Below are 18,296 nucleotides of genomic sequence, written 5' to 3'. Positions count from 1 at the left end.
ACCGTTCGCTGCCTGCACCCGCACGCCCGACTAGCATCACCACCCTGGACGGTTCCGACCTAGAATATGTGGACATCTATAAGTACCTAGGTGTCTGGCTAGACTGCAAACTCTCCTTCCAGACTCATATCAAACATCACCAATCCAAAATCAAATCTAGAGTCGGCTTTCTATTTCGCAACAAAGCCTCCTTCACTCACGCCGCCAAACTTACCCTAGTAAAACTGACTATCCTACCGATCCTCGACTTCGGCGATGTCATCTACAAAATAGCTTCCAATACTCTACTCAGCAAACTGGATGCAGTTTATCACAGTGCCATCCGTTTTGTTACTAAAGCACCTTATACGACCCACCACTGCGACCTGTATGCCCTAGTCGGCTGGCCCTCGCTACATGTTCGTCGTCAGACCCACTGGCTCCAGGTCATCTACAAGGCTATGCTAGGTAAAGTGCCGCCTTATCTCAGTTCACTGGTCCTGATGGCTACACTCACCCGTAGGACGCGCTCCAGCAGGTGTATCTCACTGATCATCCCTAAAGCCAAAACCTCATTTGGACGCCTTTCCTTCCAGTTCTCTGCTGCCTGCAACTGGAACGAATTGCAAAAATCTCTGAAGTTGGAGACTTTTATCTCCCTCAACAACTTTAAACATCTGCTATCCGAGCAGCTAACCGATCGCTGCAGCTGTACATAGTCCATCGGTATATAGCCCACCCAATTTACCTACCTCACCCCCCATACTGCTTTTATTTATTTACTTTTCTGCTCTTTTGCACACCAGTATCTCTACTTGCACATGATCATCTGATGATTTATCACTCCAGTGTTAATCTGCTAAATTGTAATTATTCGATTTATTGCCTACCTCCTCATGCCTTTTGCACACATTGTATATAGATTCTCTTTTTTTCTACCATGTTATTGACTTGTTTATTGTTTACTCCATGTGTAACTCTGTGTTGTCTGTTCACACTGCTATGCTTTATCTTGGCCAGGTCGCAGTTGCAAATGAGAACTTGTTCTCAACTAGCCTACCTGGTTAAATAAAGGTGAAATAATTTTTTTTTAAATAAACTCTGCCCAGAGTGGATGAAAACACGCTTTGGTGATGAAATTTCACTTCCTTTGTCACAACTTTCGCCGAAGTCGGCTCCTCTCCTTGTTCAGGCGGCGTTCGGCAATCAACGTCACCGGCTTTCTAGCCATCGCCGCTCCATTTTTCATATTTCCATTTGTTTTGTCTTGTTCCATACACACCTGGTTTTCATTCCCTAATCACACTGCATGTATTTAGTCCTCTGTTCCCCTCCATGTCTTGGTGTGAAATTGTATTTATGTTATGTGGGTATTGTTACGCGCCATACTTTTGTCTATTGTTCCGTTTTTGGGCACATTTATGTACTTTTGTGCTTTCGTTGGACCGGAATAAAAAGTGTGCCTGTTCACTACACTCTGCTCTCCTGCACCTGACTTCGCCTCCAGTCCACACCCTTAACATCCTTATGTTATAAAATTCATTTTACCAATACAAATATGATTCTTCATGTTCTGAATCGTTCAGTTGCGTCTTTCTCTATCATGTCATTAACATTATATCCAAAAAGTCCGATTTCGTAACCTGATACATCCAATAATAAGCACCGAGCTCTATTGATAGAGCGGTTCTGCTTTCTAACTGTGACTTTGAGGATTTTACATGTTGTGGTGGTATGCAAAATTGTTTCCAAGGTTTGCAAAATGCCAAATTTGAAAATAAAAAGCTTGCGGTACACTCAGTGCTCCGTTGACATTTCACAAATACGCTTGTTTTTGTGAGAAATCTTCTAAAAATAACAGGAATTTCACGTTAATATTCAAAGTGTATACTAAAATATTAAAATATTATCTTAGGAAAAAAAAAATGTCTTAAAATCGATATACATCTTACCTCTATATTGTTTTATGCCCTCCGGATTCAAGAACAAAGATGATGAGTTCAACGGAAAGCCTGTCAGTTAGCCTTCATTCTCGCCCAACATTCAGCCAAGCTGACCCAATGCTATTTTCCTGATTTTTGTACACTTTTTCCGTCTGACCTCCATTGATTTAGTCACCCTAATTTTGGCAATCCTAATATGTAAAAATGTAAATAACTTTTGAACGGATTATGACAGAGACATGAGGTTTGGACCATTGGTTTTCTTAGAGGACTAATTATTATTATTCATTATTTTAGCCATTGGTCAAAAGATGCGTTGTGATTGGACAACCTACATTAAGGTCTCTGTAATAGAATAAATGTGGCAAAAATGAATGTAGAATATAATTTACAATGGTGAGGGAGTGCCAAGATGGAGGCATGGTGGCGCCAACACAGCGCCCCCATATCAGTCATCTAGTGTATAAATTATTGGGCACTAGGGCTCCCTGCACTTTGCCATTCTTCAATCAGCAGTGTAAGTATGCACTTAATCGAAGAAATCATGAGCTGCAGTCTCTGACAGAGTCTGCTGTGTACGGCCTGAATTTTCAGTGCTGCATCGTGTATGCAGTATGAATGTATTCTGTCCGTGTGTACTGAGAGCTCTGTGCAGTGAGGGCATCCCCATTTATGGGGATTATAGCACTGCAGTGTTTGCCCCTCGCCCTGCCTGACTGCCTGCATGGATGCTTGCCTGCTGCAAATGGGGAAGGTGACACCAATGGATCTCCCCCTCATCCATCTCCCCACTTTATATAAATCACACACATACTTGTAGCCTACACATTGCACATGCACACACACTGATAAAGCTGTGAAAAAAATATAGTCTTCAGTCGCATACCAAAAAGTAGGCTAGGTAAATCAAGGTCAGCGATACTAGAGCGCGTTCTTGAATCATGAATTTTGACTTTGTGGAACAGCAGCTAGCCTATACAGCAGAGACCTTGACATCCCATTTCAAATGAGGCCACATGGTGTTCTGTGACACACACACATACACACACCCTGGAAAAGTCACCCTTAGCTTTGGACCGTAACAGAGGAATGAGGACGCAGGTGGACAGCCAGGAGACTCCAGTCAATAATCCCCCCCCACACACACCCTCACCAGAGACCTACTGGAGGCTATTTATAGCGGCTCCAGTCCCACAGTGAGAGAATCGTTGGTAACGAGCTCAGCAGTAGAGCGCAGGCGCAGCACAGTCACTGGGGACCAGTATGGTGATGTGACTGGGAAACAGATTCACTGCTCTCTCTCTCTGGCCCTGTGAGGACAGGACACCCTGTGAGGACACACAATCTAGGGCTCTCTCAGCAGCACACAGAGTACAGGAGTAGACTGGGAGACCAGGTGAGCTGCATTCTCCCTTGCCTCCATCAAATTTAATGCCAACAATCATCGAAGCTCAGAGAGAGATGGAGTAAAACACTAAGAGGACTTATGAGCACTTGTCTGTATAACATGGGGCCTTTTCTTCTCCTGAGAATGAAATGCAAGATACAACCATATGCAAAATAAAACCAGAATGCAAAATTAAATGACAACTAGGCTACTGCTCTCTTGTTAGTGTACTTAGGCTACTGCACTGTGTGTGGTTCCATGTAAGGCCTTAGAAAAAAGGGTTTCAAAAGGCAGATGTTCCCATAGGAGAACACGTTTTGGTTCCAGGTAGATCTCTTTTGGGTTACATGTAGACCGCTCTGTGGAAAGGGTTCTACACGGAACCCCAAAGGGTTCTACCTGGGATCTGCCTGGTCCTTCTGTTGACATAGGACATACAACCTCTCTGCTGAGTTAGCTGTCAATGTGTTCTGAACACAGCCCAGCCATCAGCCAAAGACAGATCTCTTGTAGCTATTTCTATTTCTTGGAAGGTTGGCCATGAAAAACAAGGGGTGTAATTACATACATATAGCTATTGCATAACTTTAAGAGGAGGAACGATTTACTCATAGTTATTTTCTCCCTTGTATTGCTTTAGTACCATCAAAGGAATAATTAGGGGAGTGTAGAACTGAAAGATGTCATTTGTTTTCCATTATATATGCCTATCCCTGTTCAGTATAAATGTATGTGTGTGAATGACAAATGACATGATGGCTCACTGCTTGCTTGTTTACCTCTTAAAAACATTTAATGTAATCAAATGAAATAGCGGTCTAGTTGTTAGTCTAGGCTAACTTTCCAATAAATCTCTTTCTCATTACTTTTCTCATTAATCAAATTGTATTTGTCACATGCCGAATACAACTGGTGTAGACCTAAAGTGAAATGCTTGGTTACAAGCCCTTCCCAACGATGCAGAATAGAAACACAAGATGATTAAAAGAAATACATGAGAATGGAGCTACATTATGATACACACAGTAAACCAATACCAAAATTGCAGCCGTTTATGAGTTTAGACCTAAGCATCGTTTTGAGGCAGTCATTTGACTGAGCCTGAATGCTTTGACTGTGTAGTTTATAAACAGATAAATGTAATAGGGCTGCAGCTGACTGTTGTAGAGCCAGTGCAGCACACAGTAGCTCAGTCATAACGACGTCTACCATAATGAACCACTTACTGCTTTATTAAATAAATAAACAGCAAACTTTCACTGATAACTAATCTAAACACAACAAAGCCTTAACTACTGGCTGCTACACGTATACTGTAGCCCTAATTAGGAACAAATGGCAGCCGTACGGTAACCAACAGTAAGTAGCATGTGGAGGGTTTTCTAAAGCATCAGTCGAGTCAACAATCGAAGTTTTTGAGCACTGTAATTACACATTTGTAAACTGTGTTAACTTAAAATCGCAACAGAAAATATGTAGGCCTAATTACTCCCATGTATATAACATAATTGATTGGATGATGATGATTTCTTAAGCAATTTATAAGAATTTGGGCATTAGGCTATTGGCTACATGGACACCATAATTGTTTACTACAGGATAATCAAACTCTGGGCTTCATAATCTTACGCATTCACTGTGAAAGTGTGATGTGAACTTTAAATATATATATATATATATATATATTGCTGGAAGAGTTGCTAATTGGTGAGCACTATGTGTACTCAATTATTTATTTGTAATTCATTGTTGCTGCATAGTCACTGAGTAAGCTTGGAAGAGCTAGCCTATTGATGTAAGCAGGAGGGTGTTTTTCTACGTAACCAAATGTACTGGTGGAGGCAGCAGCAGACACAGAAAACAACATCCTGTTGAACTTCAAACAGACACACAAATGAGAAGAGGCACTAGAGTCCACAGTGGTAACAGTGCACATGCATCCACCTCCACCCAGTCCGCAAACATTCATGACAGATGTCTTCGGCTGACTCAGCTTTACCATCACACAAGTCTGTCTTACTGCAGCATTCTCTAACTGTAAGATGTGGCAATGAACATGTCGACGCGAGTTGACCATACATTTTTTAAACACCGGTTAATATAAAATAACCATCAGCTGAAGGTACAGTCAAAGATGGGACAGTGACAGTCACGAGACAAACACAGTGTCGTTGATCATCATCAAAACGGCGATTGCTGTGAAGTGCACTAACTACTGTCCTGCTATCCAACCTGTCTTCATAACGACTCTCACAGCCTCACCAAACTTGAGCAACGTAAATGAATAAATAGTTTTAAAAAAGGTGAATACTATCCGTGCTGATTGAAAATATATATTTTCGGCAAAATAATATAAATATTTTCCCCTCACCTGTTCTTTTCAACTCTGCCGCTGGTGCGCTCGTTGGTGTGATGTGATGATGTCGATGGTGGCGTTCGAGTCGCGCGTGGATGTGCCTGCAGGTGGAGCGCGCGAGTTTGGTGCAGTGTCTGCATTTACAAAGACTTCTGGGTAATGTCGTATTTCAACAGTGTGTTCATTTGAGAACTATCTTCTCCTTATGATAACATTTGTATTAAATCGACACCCTCCTCATTTATTTCCTGCAGAGATCAAATTAAAGCCTACACGTACAGATATTTTCAAGTCAAATGAGAAGTGTTGTGACAATATTGATCTAAGACTAAGATGATATGGTTATATTCAAGATAGCATTCATGAAGACAGTCCATTACTTAGAAACGCATTGATCTGACTTTGCTGAATCTGCTAATATATAGGAAGACTAATTTGCACTTCACTTGCACGCTAACGCAAGTAATAGAAAACGTGCAATTCTTATATATTGACAAACATTTTCTCAAATAATAATACAGAATGTCTATGTTATTGGTCCGGGACCGTTATTCCATAGACTTCATTGTTTTTTCATGCGGAATAAATATAACTGACCTCAAGCTGTCATGCATTTGGCGAATCTACCGTTTATAATAACCTCTTGAATTTACCAGCCGCACACACTCATCATGGCGGCGACCGTAGGTAGTGGAAATGCCCCTGTTTCGGGCACTCAAGCCTTAACCTCGGCTGATCGGAGCTATGAAGGTTCAACATTTCAGTACAGCATGGTCCTGGAGCACCTCATCGGGGAAAAGAGGCCAATTAAGGATCTGAATCCGACCGTTATGGGGGGTCTTCCCAATCCCATGAAAACCGACGACCAGAAGATGATCGAACAGGGAATGGAGAGCTGTGCTTTCAAGGCGGTGTTGGCCTGTGTTGGAGGTTAGCCAGTCTTTCACTATTGTCGACGATATTAAAAATGTGTCATGCATTTGCATTTGCAGAGTTACTGTACACTTCACAGTTGCAACTAGCCTCTAGCTTTGTCCATACATGGACGACCAAGCAATAGAGACTAAATTGCAACGTGCCTCATGCCTCACCTCATGGTGACAGCTGATTGCAGCTACAGTACAATAGGTACACTAGCTTCTCTCTGCATGCAGGAGGCCGACAATTTATAATGCACATAGTTGTTCCAAATGATTGATCTTTTAACGTGTTGGTAACTTACTGATGAGATGAGCCACTCACTCTCCCTTGCTGTCTATAATATTGCTCATTCTCACTATAAGGTATAGGAGTAACAGTACTATTTCAATAGTTGATGTAGCTAACACAATCTTGTGACACTTTTCTCTAAAGGGTTTGTTCTTGGGGGAGCGTTTGGTGTGTTCACGGCTGGTATAGACACCAATGTGGGATTTGACCCCAAAGACCCCATGAGAACACCCACGGCCAGAGAGGTTCTCAAAGACATGGGCCAGAGGGGAATGTCCTACGCCAAAAACTTTGCTGTCATTGGGGCAATGTTCTCCTGCACAGAGTGCATCATTGAGTCGGTAGGATGATTCTGATCCGTTTTTTCTGCTGAAATGCATCAGAAAATAGTAATAATATGCTAAGAGAGTAGCAAATTGAAAGTAGTCAGTGGACCGGAGGAAGTAAAGATATATTGAAACTCAGCACTAGGTCCATCTTTATTCTGGCAAGCGTGTAAATGCATCACAAGCATGAGACAGCCTGTTATGTTTGGACAACTTGCGGGACCTTAAAGTTGTCATCAACAAATCATATGTAAGCACAAACCACAAAGTTATGTTCAACAAATCATGAGATTTGTTGAACATGGTTAAATAAAATACAACACTTTGATCTTCTAGGCTAATGGGTGTTGATGAAATGAATACCATGGTAATTGTGGTTCTGGAAATACCAATGAGAATGTGAAAAATCTGGACCCTATCCGAAATGGATCTGTCTTTCCCACCCGACATGCATAAATACATAAACTGAGACCCGCTCCGAATGGACCCGAGGACAGTCAGACCTGTTCCTAAAAGGATCGTGCTGGTTCGGATCCGAGGGCCATTTCAGATCTGAGAGTAGGAAGAGAAAGAAACTGCCAGAGGATCAATAAAGGGCCATCAATAAACAAGCGAAATTAGCCAAATGAGCCACAGTTACATGTCCTTAACTGCCTATAACAAATTGCAAAAAAACCTTTGTGTTTCGATGTGTAGCATATTCAAAACTTCAGTCTATTTTATTGGTTTTTACTTTCCTAAAACAAGTCTAACTCACAGTTCAGCTGTCGGAGATTTGAGCACTAAATGCATCAGGGCATTGCATGCATATAGGCCTATGTATGATATTCATGTGTGTGTGTATATATATATGAGACAAGCCTAGCCCTAGAGACAGAGGTGCCATGTTATTGACATGCATAGGTCTACTTGCCAGATAGGTTTATGTGTATTTTCTGTAATTCAGGGTTCATCTGTAAAAGAGACCTTGGTCTTAGTAGGCTACTTAGTAGGCTAAAATAGGCTACTACTGCTATACAGATATAGGCTTATAGGAGGCTAATTTGTTAATTTTCAATCAGAATATTTTTAGATTAAAGGAGTACCTATGGTAGACCTAAAACTTTCTTCCTCACCTCAAAGTTCAACTGTCGGAGTCAGTTGTAGTGCTTGTGTGCACTACATTCATATCATAGGCCTGCAGTAGCCTAGCTAAGCCTAATAATAACCATACCAAACCTTCACAAAAGTTGCTTAACATTTATTAGGGTAATATCAAAAGTAACTCGTCATTGTTTATAGGGAAAATACTAACAAGTTATTTATTATATTGCGGCATTAAATCAACCTTTGCATCTTAACCCTTTTTTCTTTCCTTTTCATGGTTTGAGTGCGAGTAGCATAGGAGGCCTACCAGTCATTCTATTATATGGCGGTAAACACAACATTACATCCGAAACTTTAATTTGGCCAATGAAAATGGCTCAACAGAATGAAACCTTAACATTACCAACAAAGGCCTACCGTAGGCCTACACAATGAATGACAGCAATAGGCTAATGCGATTTATTTTACAACGGGCCTATTTTTTACTTTAAAGTAAATATGGAGCACAACATTTAAAATAACTTAATTTAGCCAATGAGAATGTCTCATCAAAATGAAAAACTCTTTGCATAGGCTAAAGAACTGATTTAGATTATTAAATCATTTATAATGACTAAACAATTGATAATAAATACATGAAAGGCAGAAAATTGCATCAAACCCGAATAGCGAGTTGCACACAGTCCATTTGTCCACGCCAACGTTTCTCATCTTTGTTTGCTACATTATAAAGACATGTCCAATCAACGCAATCAATAGTAGCCTAGGCCAAGGCTCCTTTTACTTACTCACTCTCCTCCGCAGCAGGCGCACGTGAGGTGAGCTTCCAGAACCAGTTTCAGCTGGACATAAGCAATACAGTTTATTGAATTGCAATTGGCTGACAAAGATAACAAACTTGTGCAGTTCATCACACAAACATTAAATTAAGAGGACAGGTCCATTCGGTAAATCGGTTTTAATTGCACATTCCTGAGACCTGTAGCAATTATATCAGAACTGACTCAGATCTGAGACACAAGTCAGAATTTGATCTCGGAATTTTGGGTCTGTTGAAACCGTGAAGACATCTACTGGAAATACTGTATTGTGTATTTGTCAGTCTTATACTGCCCCCTTGTGGTGTATTTTACATTACAGCACAGGGGAAAGTCAGACTGGAAGAACGCTGTCTACAGTGGTTGTGTTACTGGGGGAGCAATAGGATTTCGAGGTGAGATATCTACTTAATTTGTCAGTTCAAATGTCTCATGCATTAATATCATTTTGTTGAAAGATAATTGTTTCCCTTCTATCTTATAGCTGGGGCGAAGGCTGGCGTGCTGGGATGTGGAGGGTTCGCTGCCTTCTCTGCTGCCATTGAGTACTATCTTCGGTGAAAACCAGGGCACCTTCTATACCTTTTGAACAATTGTTGAGGGATCACTGTCCCTCTGGACCAGAAACAGACTGTATACCTTCGTGGAGAGAAAAACCATCCCTGATAACACTGCTCTGCAGATGGAGCATCTTATCATGAGGATTATCTACACTTGGACAATTCCACGTTTGACCTTTTGTTGACTGTATCCTGTGCACTGTATTTACAGTGATGTCATACAGGGTGGGCCAGTCCAGGCTTATGTGGCCCACTTGTTATGCTGGCTTTTCCTTTATCTAAAAGGTTAAGTCATTGAGACTAACCTCTAATCAGTCGAGAGCTGGCTATTCTCTTTTTTAGTTTTTGTGGGTGAAATTAAGTTTGACTTTTGTCCTTACCACTCAAATGGATTCAAAGGTGCATGGGCGGCAGCCAAACACTGGTTTGCGACAGCAGCGCTCAGATCAACATGGCAGTGTTGCCATTGTTTATAAAAGGTTTTCATTAATGTAGAAATAACATGTCTCCAACACCCATAACAAACTGGAATCATGTGTACATTATTAAACCACATTTATTTGTATATTACTGCACCCATTAATTGGTTTGTCATGTCTTTGTTTGCATGGGTCAAACAAACACCCTAAAGATAGGTTGACAATAGAACCCGACATTGCATGTAATGGCTTCAGAATGAAGTTGAAGAGCAACTGTAGAGACTTGAAGTCAACATTTCATAAAGTTGTATTGTGGCTACAAGTCACACTTTTTTGCCCCAGAATGCAGTGGTGTTAAGTCGTTTTTTGGAGTCTACTTTACTTCACTACATTCATGAAGAAAATTATGCACTTTTTACTCCATACATTCTCCCTGACACCCAAAAGTACTTACTATTTTCCAGTCCTAAGCATTCAAAATGTCTAATTCACACACACTTATCAAGACAACATCCCTACTGTCTCTGATCTGGCAGACTCACAAAACACTTTCCTCATTTGTAAATGATTTATGCGTGTTGGAGCGTGCCCCTGGCTATCCGTACATTTTTTTAAAATAAGAAAACGGTGCCATATGGTTGGAGCGATGAGACAATTTGGGAGAAAAATACACAAAGAAATGAGGGGGATGATTAGGTGGCCATGATGGAATGGGGCCAGGTTGGACATTTTGGCATGACACCGGGGTTAACACCTCTAAATTCTACAGATGTTTTAAATTCATTCATTGTGGTAAATATAAACTGAGTTTGGTGTGTCTGAGACAAACACACAAACCACTGCTAATTGCTACCGCTTTGAAGTCATTTTTCAATTCTTATGACTTGTTTGGTAACTGCATGCTCAAAAGATTCAGAATAGTTTATTTTCTGCACTGCAATCTTGAGTTTGCGCGGTACTGATAAAATTCCAATACATGAATGTCACTTTTCAACTATCCCAAAGTCCAGTATGCTGCACCAAACCAAATAAAAATAAATATGAATTAGTTGCAATAAAACTGCAAGACAGAATGACAAAACAACAACGTTTTGGTAGACTTTTATTAATTTTACTAAAAAAGAAAAAAGTTCACATCGACATTTACCCTTGTTAAGACAGTATACTCAAAGTAAAATACAACATTTGATTTTCTTTTAATCTTATATTAAAAATATCAAATAGGACTCATCTAACAGTGCTTATTTTAAGATATGTCCCAGGCTAGATAGCAGAAAGGTTGGATTTGTACAGCATTGATGGGAGGAGATTGCCGGTGCCGCAAACTAGCAGTGACAACCTACCTTCGTTACCCAGCCTGATTTGATTGACAAGTTGAACATGCAATAAGGGCATTAAACTACACAATAATCCTATAGATTAACTGGTGTCATTGGACACTAGGAACAGGCTTGCAATGGATTGACAAGAAAAAAGCAAATGTTCCAAAAATGTGTGTGATTTTCTTCCCATAACACTCATCTCACAGATTGATGTTTCTTTCTTTAAAGAGGTTTAGAATCAACCGTCAGATTTTACACTTTGTGTTTCAGTACAGCTCACCCAACCTTGGCTGTGAATGAGAAACTTAAAAAAAAAAAACATCACTACTTGAAAAAACTTCAAACAACGGACTCCTTTGAGCAATTCTCTAGTTGCACTCGGCCCAGTTTCCCAAAAGCATCTTAAGGCTATGGTTCTAACGATGACTTTAGCTTTAAGATACTTTTGGGAAACCAGCTCCTGGACTGTACAGGCACACTTAATATATATATATTTATAATAAATAGGGCGAATTTGGCCAAGACTCACAGAGGGAGGGCTGTGCTCTCTAGTCTTTACACATGGAGAAAAAATGTGACAGTGGCCATTCACTGACATGGCTTTACTGGCGGCTTGGAAACGCAAACAGTCCTCAGCTCTTCGCTTTAACACACACACACACACACACACTTCTACATAAACACACAGCCCTCCTCCGTCACATGCACAAAGCCAGAGAGAAACAAAAGACTTATTGAACAAATAATATTTATAAAATATGTAAATGCCATTTTCTTGGAATGCCTCTGAAAGAAAGAGAAGAAGGTGGAGTAAGTAACAGAGCAGCTTCAGGATCATTGAGCTGGTTTCTGGAGGACCCAACAGACCAAACAACCGACAGTGACCCAGTAACATACCAGACCCTGACCTCTAACTGATAGATAGAGAGGTCCCATATTGGTGGCTGTCCGATGGGGTAGTGTGGGTCAAAAGTGAGAGGTATGCTGTTCCCTCCACCCCTGCTCTTCACCAGATGGATGTACTGTAACGTAGGGGCCGCTGCTCTATCTCCGCTGACACTAGAAGACGTGACTATGGGATCCAGAGGAAGCACCGTGACTCCTCTTGTCTTCCTCCACATCTGAGTCCATCTCTCAGAGTAGGCTGGGTGGGTCTTAGGGGGGCTGTACAGTTTTAAAAGGGAGCTGGGTGGTATGGGGGTGGGGGATTTGCTGTTGAGTCTTTCGCTCCGGACCCCCAAGAGATTAAACGTCAGTGGAAAAGTAGAGTGTGTTCCGCTTCAGCTCAGCGAAGGAGATGGGAGGATGCTGCAGGTAGTACAGCAACACTTGGACCTGAGATGGGGAGCGAGAGAGAGAGATTGAGCCAAAAATAAATGGTGTTTCATTTAAATACCAATTATCATAGTTATAACCAAAAAGGACTAGGATATGGAGCTTACAGAGGCGAATGTGATCTACACATTCTGTACATGACTCAGAAGGTGACACAGTAAGCATCTCTCCATGATAACTGAGTATCTATCTACTAAACATATGGAGATTTAATAAGCCACTGCACAAACAACTGTCTCTCAGTCTTTACAGTAATGATGAAATATGGCATTCTACTGTTAGTGTTGTGGCTTTTATGGTGATTTACAGTAGTCATTGTTTATATACGGCCTAGAAAAAGTCCTTTGTGAACAGGAAGTGGTTTTTCTCAGCACGGGTCAGAGCTCCAGGAGGGGCTTCCCAAATAGTCTAAATACAGCTGGGGAACCAGACCAGACTGACACGGTTCGAACACACACATCCCCCTCAGCAAACTCTTACATACTCACAAGCAAACGCACATGCACACACAAACAGATATACGCACCCAAGTCACACTGACCTGTGCCATGACGTCATGTGACCAGATGTCAGTGGCCAGGGTGATGTGTCCCTTGGTGACCTCGGACTCAGAGGGCCTGAGCAGGGTGGGGCCAAACACTGTGCCCAAGTTGTGGAGGGACATCTTATTGATGGGCTCATTGTCAGCAACTCTGGAACACAAAACAGACAGATAGACCAGTCAGACTACAGTGACCACAGGGACAGTTCGGTATTAGTTCTTTTTCTCGTCATGCGACATGTTTTCTGGTCTGGCCTTGTTACTATGATAACCCATGTTCTGAAGCAATCACTGTCAGTACAGCACCGTGTGTTCTGTGTGTGTTTCTTCTACAAGGACCATGTCTGAACTAAGTTACCATCTGCTGTAACTTATATAAATGTTCTCCATAGCAACAGCAGAGCCATTCATATCACACTTGAAATTCAGCAGAGCTTCCAGCAGGTGTCCTCAGCGTGTCTACGAGAGTAGTCTGTGTACGTTCTTGTTGACTGACTGCAGTGTCCTGCTGGGTGAGAGCTGTACTGGGACCAGACCATAATAAGGTCTCCATGGTGCAGAAGAGTGGAATCTGACCCAGTGCTAGGCCTGTGAACTGACTTCAGGCCTGCCAATAGGTAGAAATCTGATTTCTCTATGGACCTTCCTGCCTGCCAACTTCTGAGATCTCACTACCCTTTACACTGTCGCAGCTTTACACACTATAAAACACCTCCCCTGGTGATAAACATGGCTCCCAGCGTTCTTTTCAAACGTGTCAATCTTACAGCAAAGATTAACTGAAAACTAACTTCTGTAAGGAGGCGTGAGAGTGAAGTAATGTGTAACTGAAATTGACACGGCTGCACTACACATTTAAACTTAGTCTTAGTTCCCTCTAGTTCACATTGTAGAGCTAGATGACAATAATATACTCAGACAAATGTTGTCTGGCCCGTATTAGGAAACTATGACAAACACATAAACCTGATCTTTTAAAAGTCTGGTGGTGAAAACTAACTTTATTCAGAGTATGAATAAGTCCCCACGCAGGCCATTGCTACTATGGCTGATGACAGACAGCTGGTTCTAGATCAGATGTGAGTGATAGGAAACACTTATGGGTCTCCTCCTAAGTGTTCCTGCCCATGCTAGTGGTTACTAGTCTGTGGTTGGGCTGGGCCCTGCTCTACCATGGTCTTCTAACAGAAGGAAGTTTTAACAGGCACCACTATGATGTCATCCAATCTAGTTCTACACTGCCTTTAGAGACTAAGTAGCACATGGTCGGCCAACTAAAACCATCACAGCTATTTTCAAAGACAAAATAGTAGTAGAGAAGTCATTTTTAGCAGTAAAGTCATTTTTCATTGACTTTAATGTGTTTCCTTCAACTGGACCATAGGTCTAGCTCCTTAACTTCACCACAACAGGTCTGGAAGGCCCAGTGCAGACTGATGCTGATTCCTCTCCAGGGATAGACGTGTGTGTGTGTGTGTTAGCTCTGTTGACCACACAGGGTCTGGCCTGTACACTCTGATGACTTTTCCCCCTGTCCTCTCTCTTATTGGTGCGGTCACAGTAGCACACCTCATGAAGTTCTCCAGACTACAGTTTTATGGCAGGCTTAAAGAACCACTCGCATGTGGACCGTATTCTGCCCAGAACTCCTCCAAAACCCACTCTGTCACCAATAGTAGTTACTGGCCCCTTGTGTGTGTGTGTGTGGGGTGTGGTGTGGGGTGGTGTGGTGTGGTGTGGGTGTGTGTGTGTGTACCTTTTGAGATGCTCCAGCAGGCTGAGGAAGGTGATGAGGTTAGGGTCAGGCAGGGAGCGCAGCAGATGCATCATGCAGTTCTCCTTGGCTGCAGGGTCCGACAGAGCTGTGGAGAAGAGGAGGCGGATACAGGAGGATGATACATGGGGAGTATACAGGAGGAGAGGGAAAAGAGAAGAAAATAAGTAAAAAAATTCCACTCTAAGGGGCAAAAATTAACAATCCTTTCAATGTTGTCTTGTCAATGTATCATTTTCTGTGAATAAAAAATGAAATAACCCCTCTCTCTGTTACTGCTGAGAAGCATAATAAATGTATTGATATGGTATTGCATTGAGATGTATGCATGTATGTGGTCTGTTAGAGGTCGTACCTATGCCCTCCATGAAGGCTGGGTACAGGCGGTCAGTGAGCAGAGGCTCTGGCAGCTCACGGAAGTACAGCTTCAGCGTTCCCGCGATGGCATTGATGTCCATGTCACTCAACATCACCAGGATGTCTTTGCTATCTTTGAAGGGGAGAGAGATATATATATATTTAGAGAGAGAGAGAGGGGGAGGGGGGATAAAACATAGATAACGGAAGTGTATCATCCCAACCAAACAACTAGTTCATTTCCAGACTGATCATTCTGGCTCCAGTGATGACATAAGCAACCACACTCTAAAACCCAAACAACCGGAGATCTCAGCTCAGTGAGACATGAACACAGCAGAGAGACGCTGGGGAGGTTAGCATTTGGTTTGGTCTAGGAGCTGTGACTGAGGATGTGTCCCAAATGGCACCCTATGCCCTACATAGTGGGCCCTGGTCAAAAGTAGAGCACTATATAGGGAATAGGGTGGCATATGGGACACAACCTGGATCTGGGACTCCCAGGGAGGACAACACACAGCTGACAGCTGCGGCTCCTCAGACCTGTGTTCTTCCTGTCCTTTCCCACAACTCTATATGTTTATAGCCAGGCTGAAGCCCCTCTGCCATGGGCCTGGTAGTCTGACCCCGGCCCACAGTACAACAGAGTGGAAGGACAGGACAGCTCACAGAGGGAGGCTTGTGTTGATAATGTAGGCTCTGGAATTATTCCTGATAACGTGACCTGACCAGGAAAAACTCATGGCTCTGGTTATAGTTTATATATAGGGCCAAGAGTTATCCCTGGTCAGATGCCATGGCCAGGGAAAAAAAGTCTGGGTCTGTTGATGAAGACTGAGGTGTGCTTTGAAGTAGTCTCAGTATGAGCGTTTCTTACTGGTGTCGAATGCTGCTTTGAGGGCCTGGATGTCAGTGGCCACACCGGAGATCCTGTAGATTCCCACCTCGTCGATTCCCCTCTTCTCCACCTCCTCAATGCACTGGCGGACGATGTAAGGCACCTTGGAGCGCTCGCGCCTGTTGGGGGACACAACCATAATATTCATCAGGACTGATATTGCAGTACTAAACAATGTGATGCTGATGCTAGAAGTGTAATAAACTGAGCAGAAAGATTCATCATGTTGTTGCAGGTATGTTTGAATACAAAATATCAACATGGCTTACTTTGTCACCACACTGATTTTGACCCCGAACACCCCACTCTGTTTTTTGGAGGGCGTTCTCTTCAGACTCAAGTCCCGACTCGTAAACTTCATGGAGAACTCCACTTTGATCTGTGGGAGACAATACATACAAAGCATCAAACAAGCTGCATATTTATTGGTTCATTTGACAGGGACCATGAACAGCAAACATTGTGTAACGGATGTGAAATGGCTAGCTAGTTAGCGGGTACGCGCTAGTAGCATTTCAATCAGTTACGTCACTTGCTCTGAGACTTAAGTAGTGTTGCTCCTTGCTCTGCAAGAGCCGTGGCCTTTGTGGAGCGATGGGTAACGATGCTTCGTGGGCGACCGTTGTTGATGTGTGCAGAGGGTCCCTGGTTCGCGCCCGTGTCGGGGCGAGGGGACGACGTAAAGTTATACTGTTACAATTGCACCAGCTTTTAGCGGCATAGCTGATCTGCAGTCCCTAGTTTAAAATACACCGCTTCCAAGTGCTTTCTTCTGACCATTACACAACATCCAGGAGTGTAACTGGATCCAGCGCTGTTAGATGTTTAAACTTTACGGCTGTTTACGGCTGTGTTCCCGGAGTAATCAGAGAGTTGGCCAAGCTAGTAAAGATAACGTTGCATGGCCCTGGTCAACTGTAACAACAAGCTTCGTTACAATATCCACACACTAATCCCTAACAACAGTCATCTTCTATTAACAGTGTTGAGATGTGTAAATGACTGACAGTATCAGAATTGGCTGGTTTTCCAGACACAGTGTAAGCGGAGTCCTATACTAAAAAGCATGTTCTGTGGAGATTCAACATTGAAAGAGCTTCTTAGTCCAAGAATAAGCGTCATCTCTGTCCCGGGAAACTGGTCCCAAATGTCCCTTACCCCGTTCATCTCTATGACGTCCATGTGCCAGTTCTTAGACTGCACCGTCTGGGGGTCCAGCTGAAATACACAGAAAAAGAGAGCAGAGTTATGTTTGAGTTTCCTTCGTTATAGTTTCTACACAAGCCACATCACTGCATGGCCTCATAGAAGACAGAGAAGGTATGACAATACACGTATTATGGACACAATCACATGGACCCTCACAGAACACACTGTATATCATATATAAGACTGCACCCTAGTAGACACACTAAAGGCTTCTTTCTGGTGCCTGTGTTCTATTACTGCTAACATCCTCTGTCACTACAACCCTGTACCTAGCCATCTCTCTCTGAGTACTCACAATTTACTGCACTGGAGGAAAAAGTATGTTTATTAGGAAACAAACACTGTTTCGCTCCCATAGTCACCAAGACATCAATGTTACATTCTCGCCTATGTTTTGTGTTCTACTTGTCACTACACCCCCAGTACCTCGCTAGGTCTCAGTGATCTGGACCTCTGCATACATAGAGTTCCCTGCACTGGAGGAAGTTGTATGTTTATTAGGACACAAACACTTATGTTCTCTCCCTCTCTAACACCTCCTCCAGATGTCTCCCTCCAGTCATGCTTTGGTGAGGCTCTGAGGAGCTCCTTTAAAGTTCAGCCAAGAGAACAACAAGGGCACGTTATAGTTTGTTTTCCGACCCGAGACGAGCCTCTCCACTCAACATGGGCCAGAGGAGGAGCAGGGCTATTTTCTGACTGCTGCTGTTTGTGGAGGAAAAATATCCAGTTTTCCATTTGCCTCCTTGATGAAAATTCACAGACAGGCCTGTCTAT

The 18,296-nt window shown here is 42.5% G+C and overlaps 3 protein-coding genes across 10 annotated transcripts in view; 1 reads left to right on the top strand and 2 right to left on the bottom strand.

The window, feature by feature from the left end:
- LOC129817786 (cytospin-B-like) overlaps positions 1-5,786 on the bottom strand; it is a 195,097-nt gene extending 189,311 nt beyond the window's left edge. The window contains exon 1 of the mRNA XM_055873348.1: positions 5,681-5,786. The gene's annotated coding sequence lies outside the window, so the exon portion shown is untranslated. The remainder of the gene's footprint in view (positions 1-5,680) is intronic.
- A 499-nt stretch (positions 5,787-6,285) lies between these two features.
- On the top strand, positions 6,286-10,427 carry LOC129817803 (mitochondrial import inner membrane translocase subunit Tim22-like). Its single transcript, XM_055873377.1, has 4 exons — positions 6,286-6,595; positions 7,019-7,215; positions 9,427-9,499; positions 9,589-10,427. Exons 1-4 carry the CDS (start codon positions 6,337-6,339, stop codon positions 9,663-9,665), a joined length of 606 nt encoding a protein of 201 aa, XP_055729352.1. The 5' UTR covers positions 6,286-6,336; the 3' UTR covers positions 9,666-10,427.
- A 741-nt stretch (positions 10,428-11,168) lies between these two features.
- Positions 11,169-18,296, bottom strand: part of LOC129817750 (active breakpoint cluster region-related protein-like) — a 218,147-nt gene continuing 211,019 nt past the window's right edge. For 5 of the 8 annotated variants that reach the window (XM_055873287.1, XM_055873322.1, XM_055873331.1 and 2 more), the window contains 7 exons: positions 17,469-17,528; positions 16,580-16,689; positions 16,290-16,429; positions 15,411-15,545; positions 15,038-15,143; positions 13,282-13,432; positions 11,169-12,740 (listed from right to left, as the gene is read on the bottom strand). In XM_055873287.1, the coding sequence (XP_055729262.1) occupies positions 12,651-12,740; positions 13,282-13,432; positions 15,038-15,143; positions 15,411-15,545; positions 16,290-16,429; positions 16,580-16,689; positions 17,469-17,528 (792 nt within the window). In that variant the 3' untranslated portion in view covers positions 11,169-12,650. Of the gene's footprint in view, positions 12,741-13,266; positions 13,433-15,037; positions 15,144-15,410; positions 15,546-16,289; positions 16,430-16,579; positions 16,690-17,468; positions 17,529-18,296 lie in introns of all 8 variants that reach the window. The other 3 variants (XM_055873278.1, XM_055873297.1, XM_055873306.1) reach the window with 1 other exon arrangement.

Source organism: Salvelinus fontinalis, chromosome 2 (genome assembly GCF_029448725.1).
Source record: "Salvelinus fontinalis isolate EN_2023a chromosome 2, ASM2944872v1, whole genome shotgun sequence".
NCBI lineage: Eukaryota > Metazoa > Chordata > Actinopteri > Salmoniformes > Salmonidae > Salvelinus > Salvelinus fontinalis.
The sequence above is the reverse complement of the archived record's forward strand: the minus strand, read 5'-3'. Positions and strand labels throughout refer to the sequence as shown.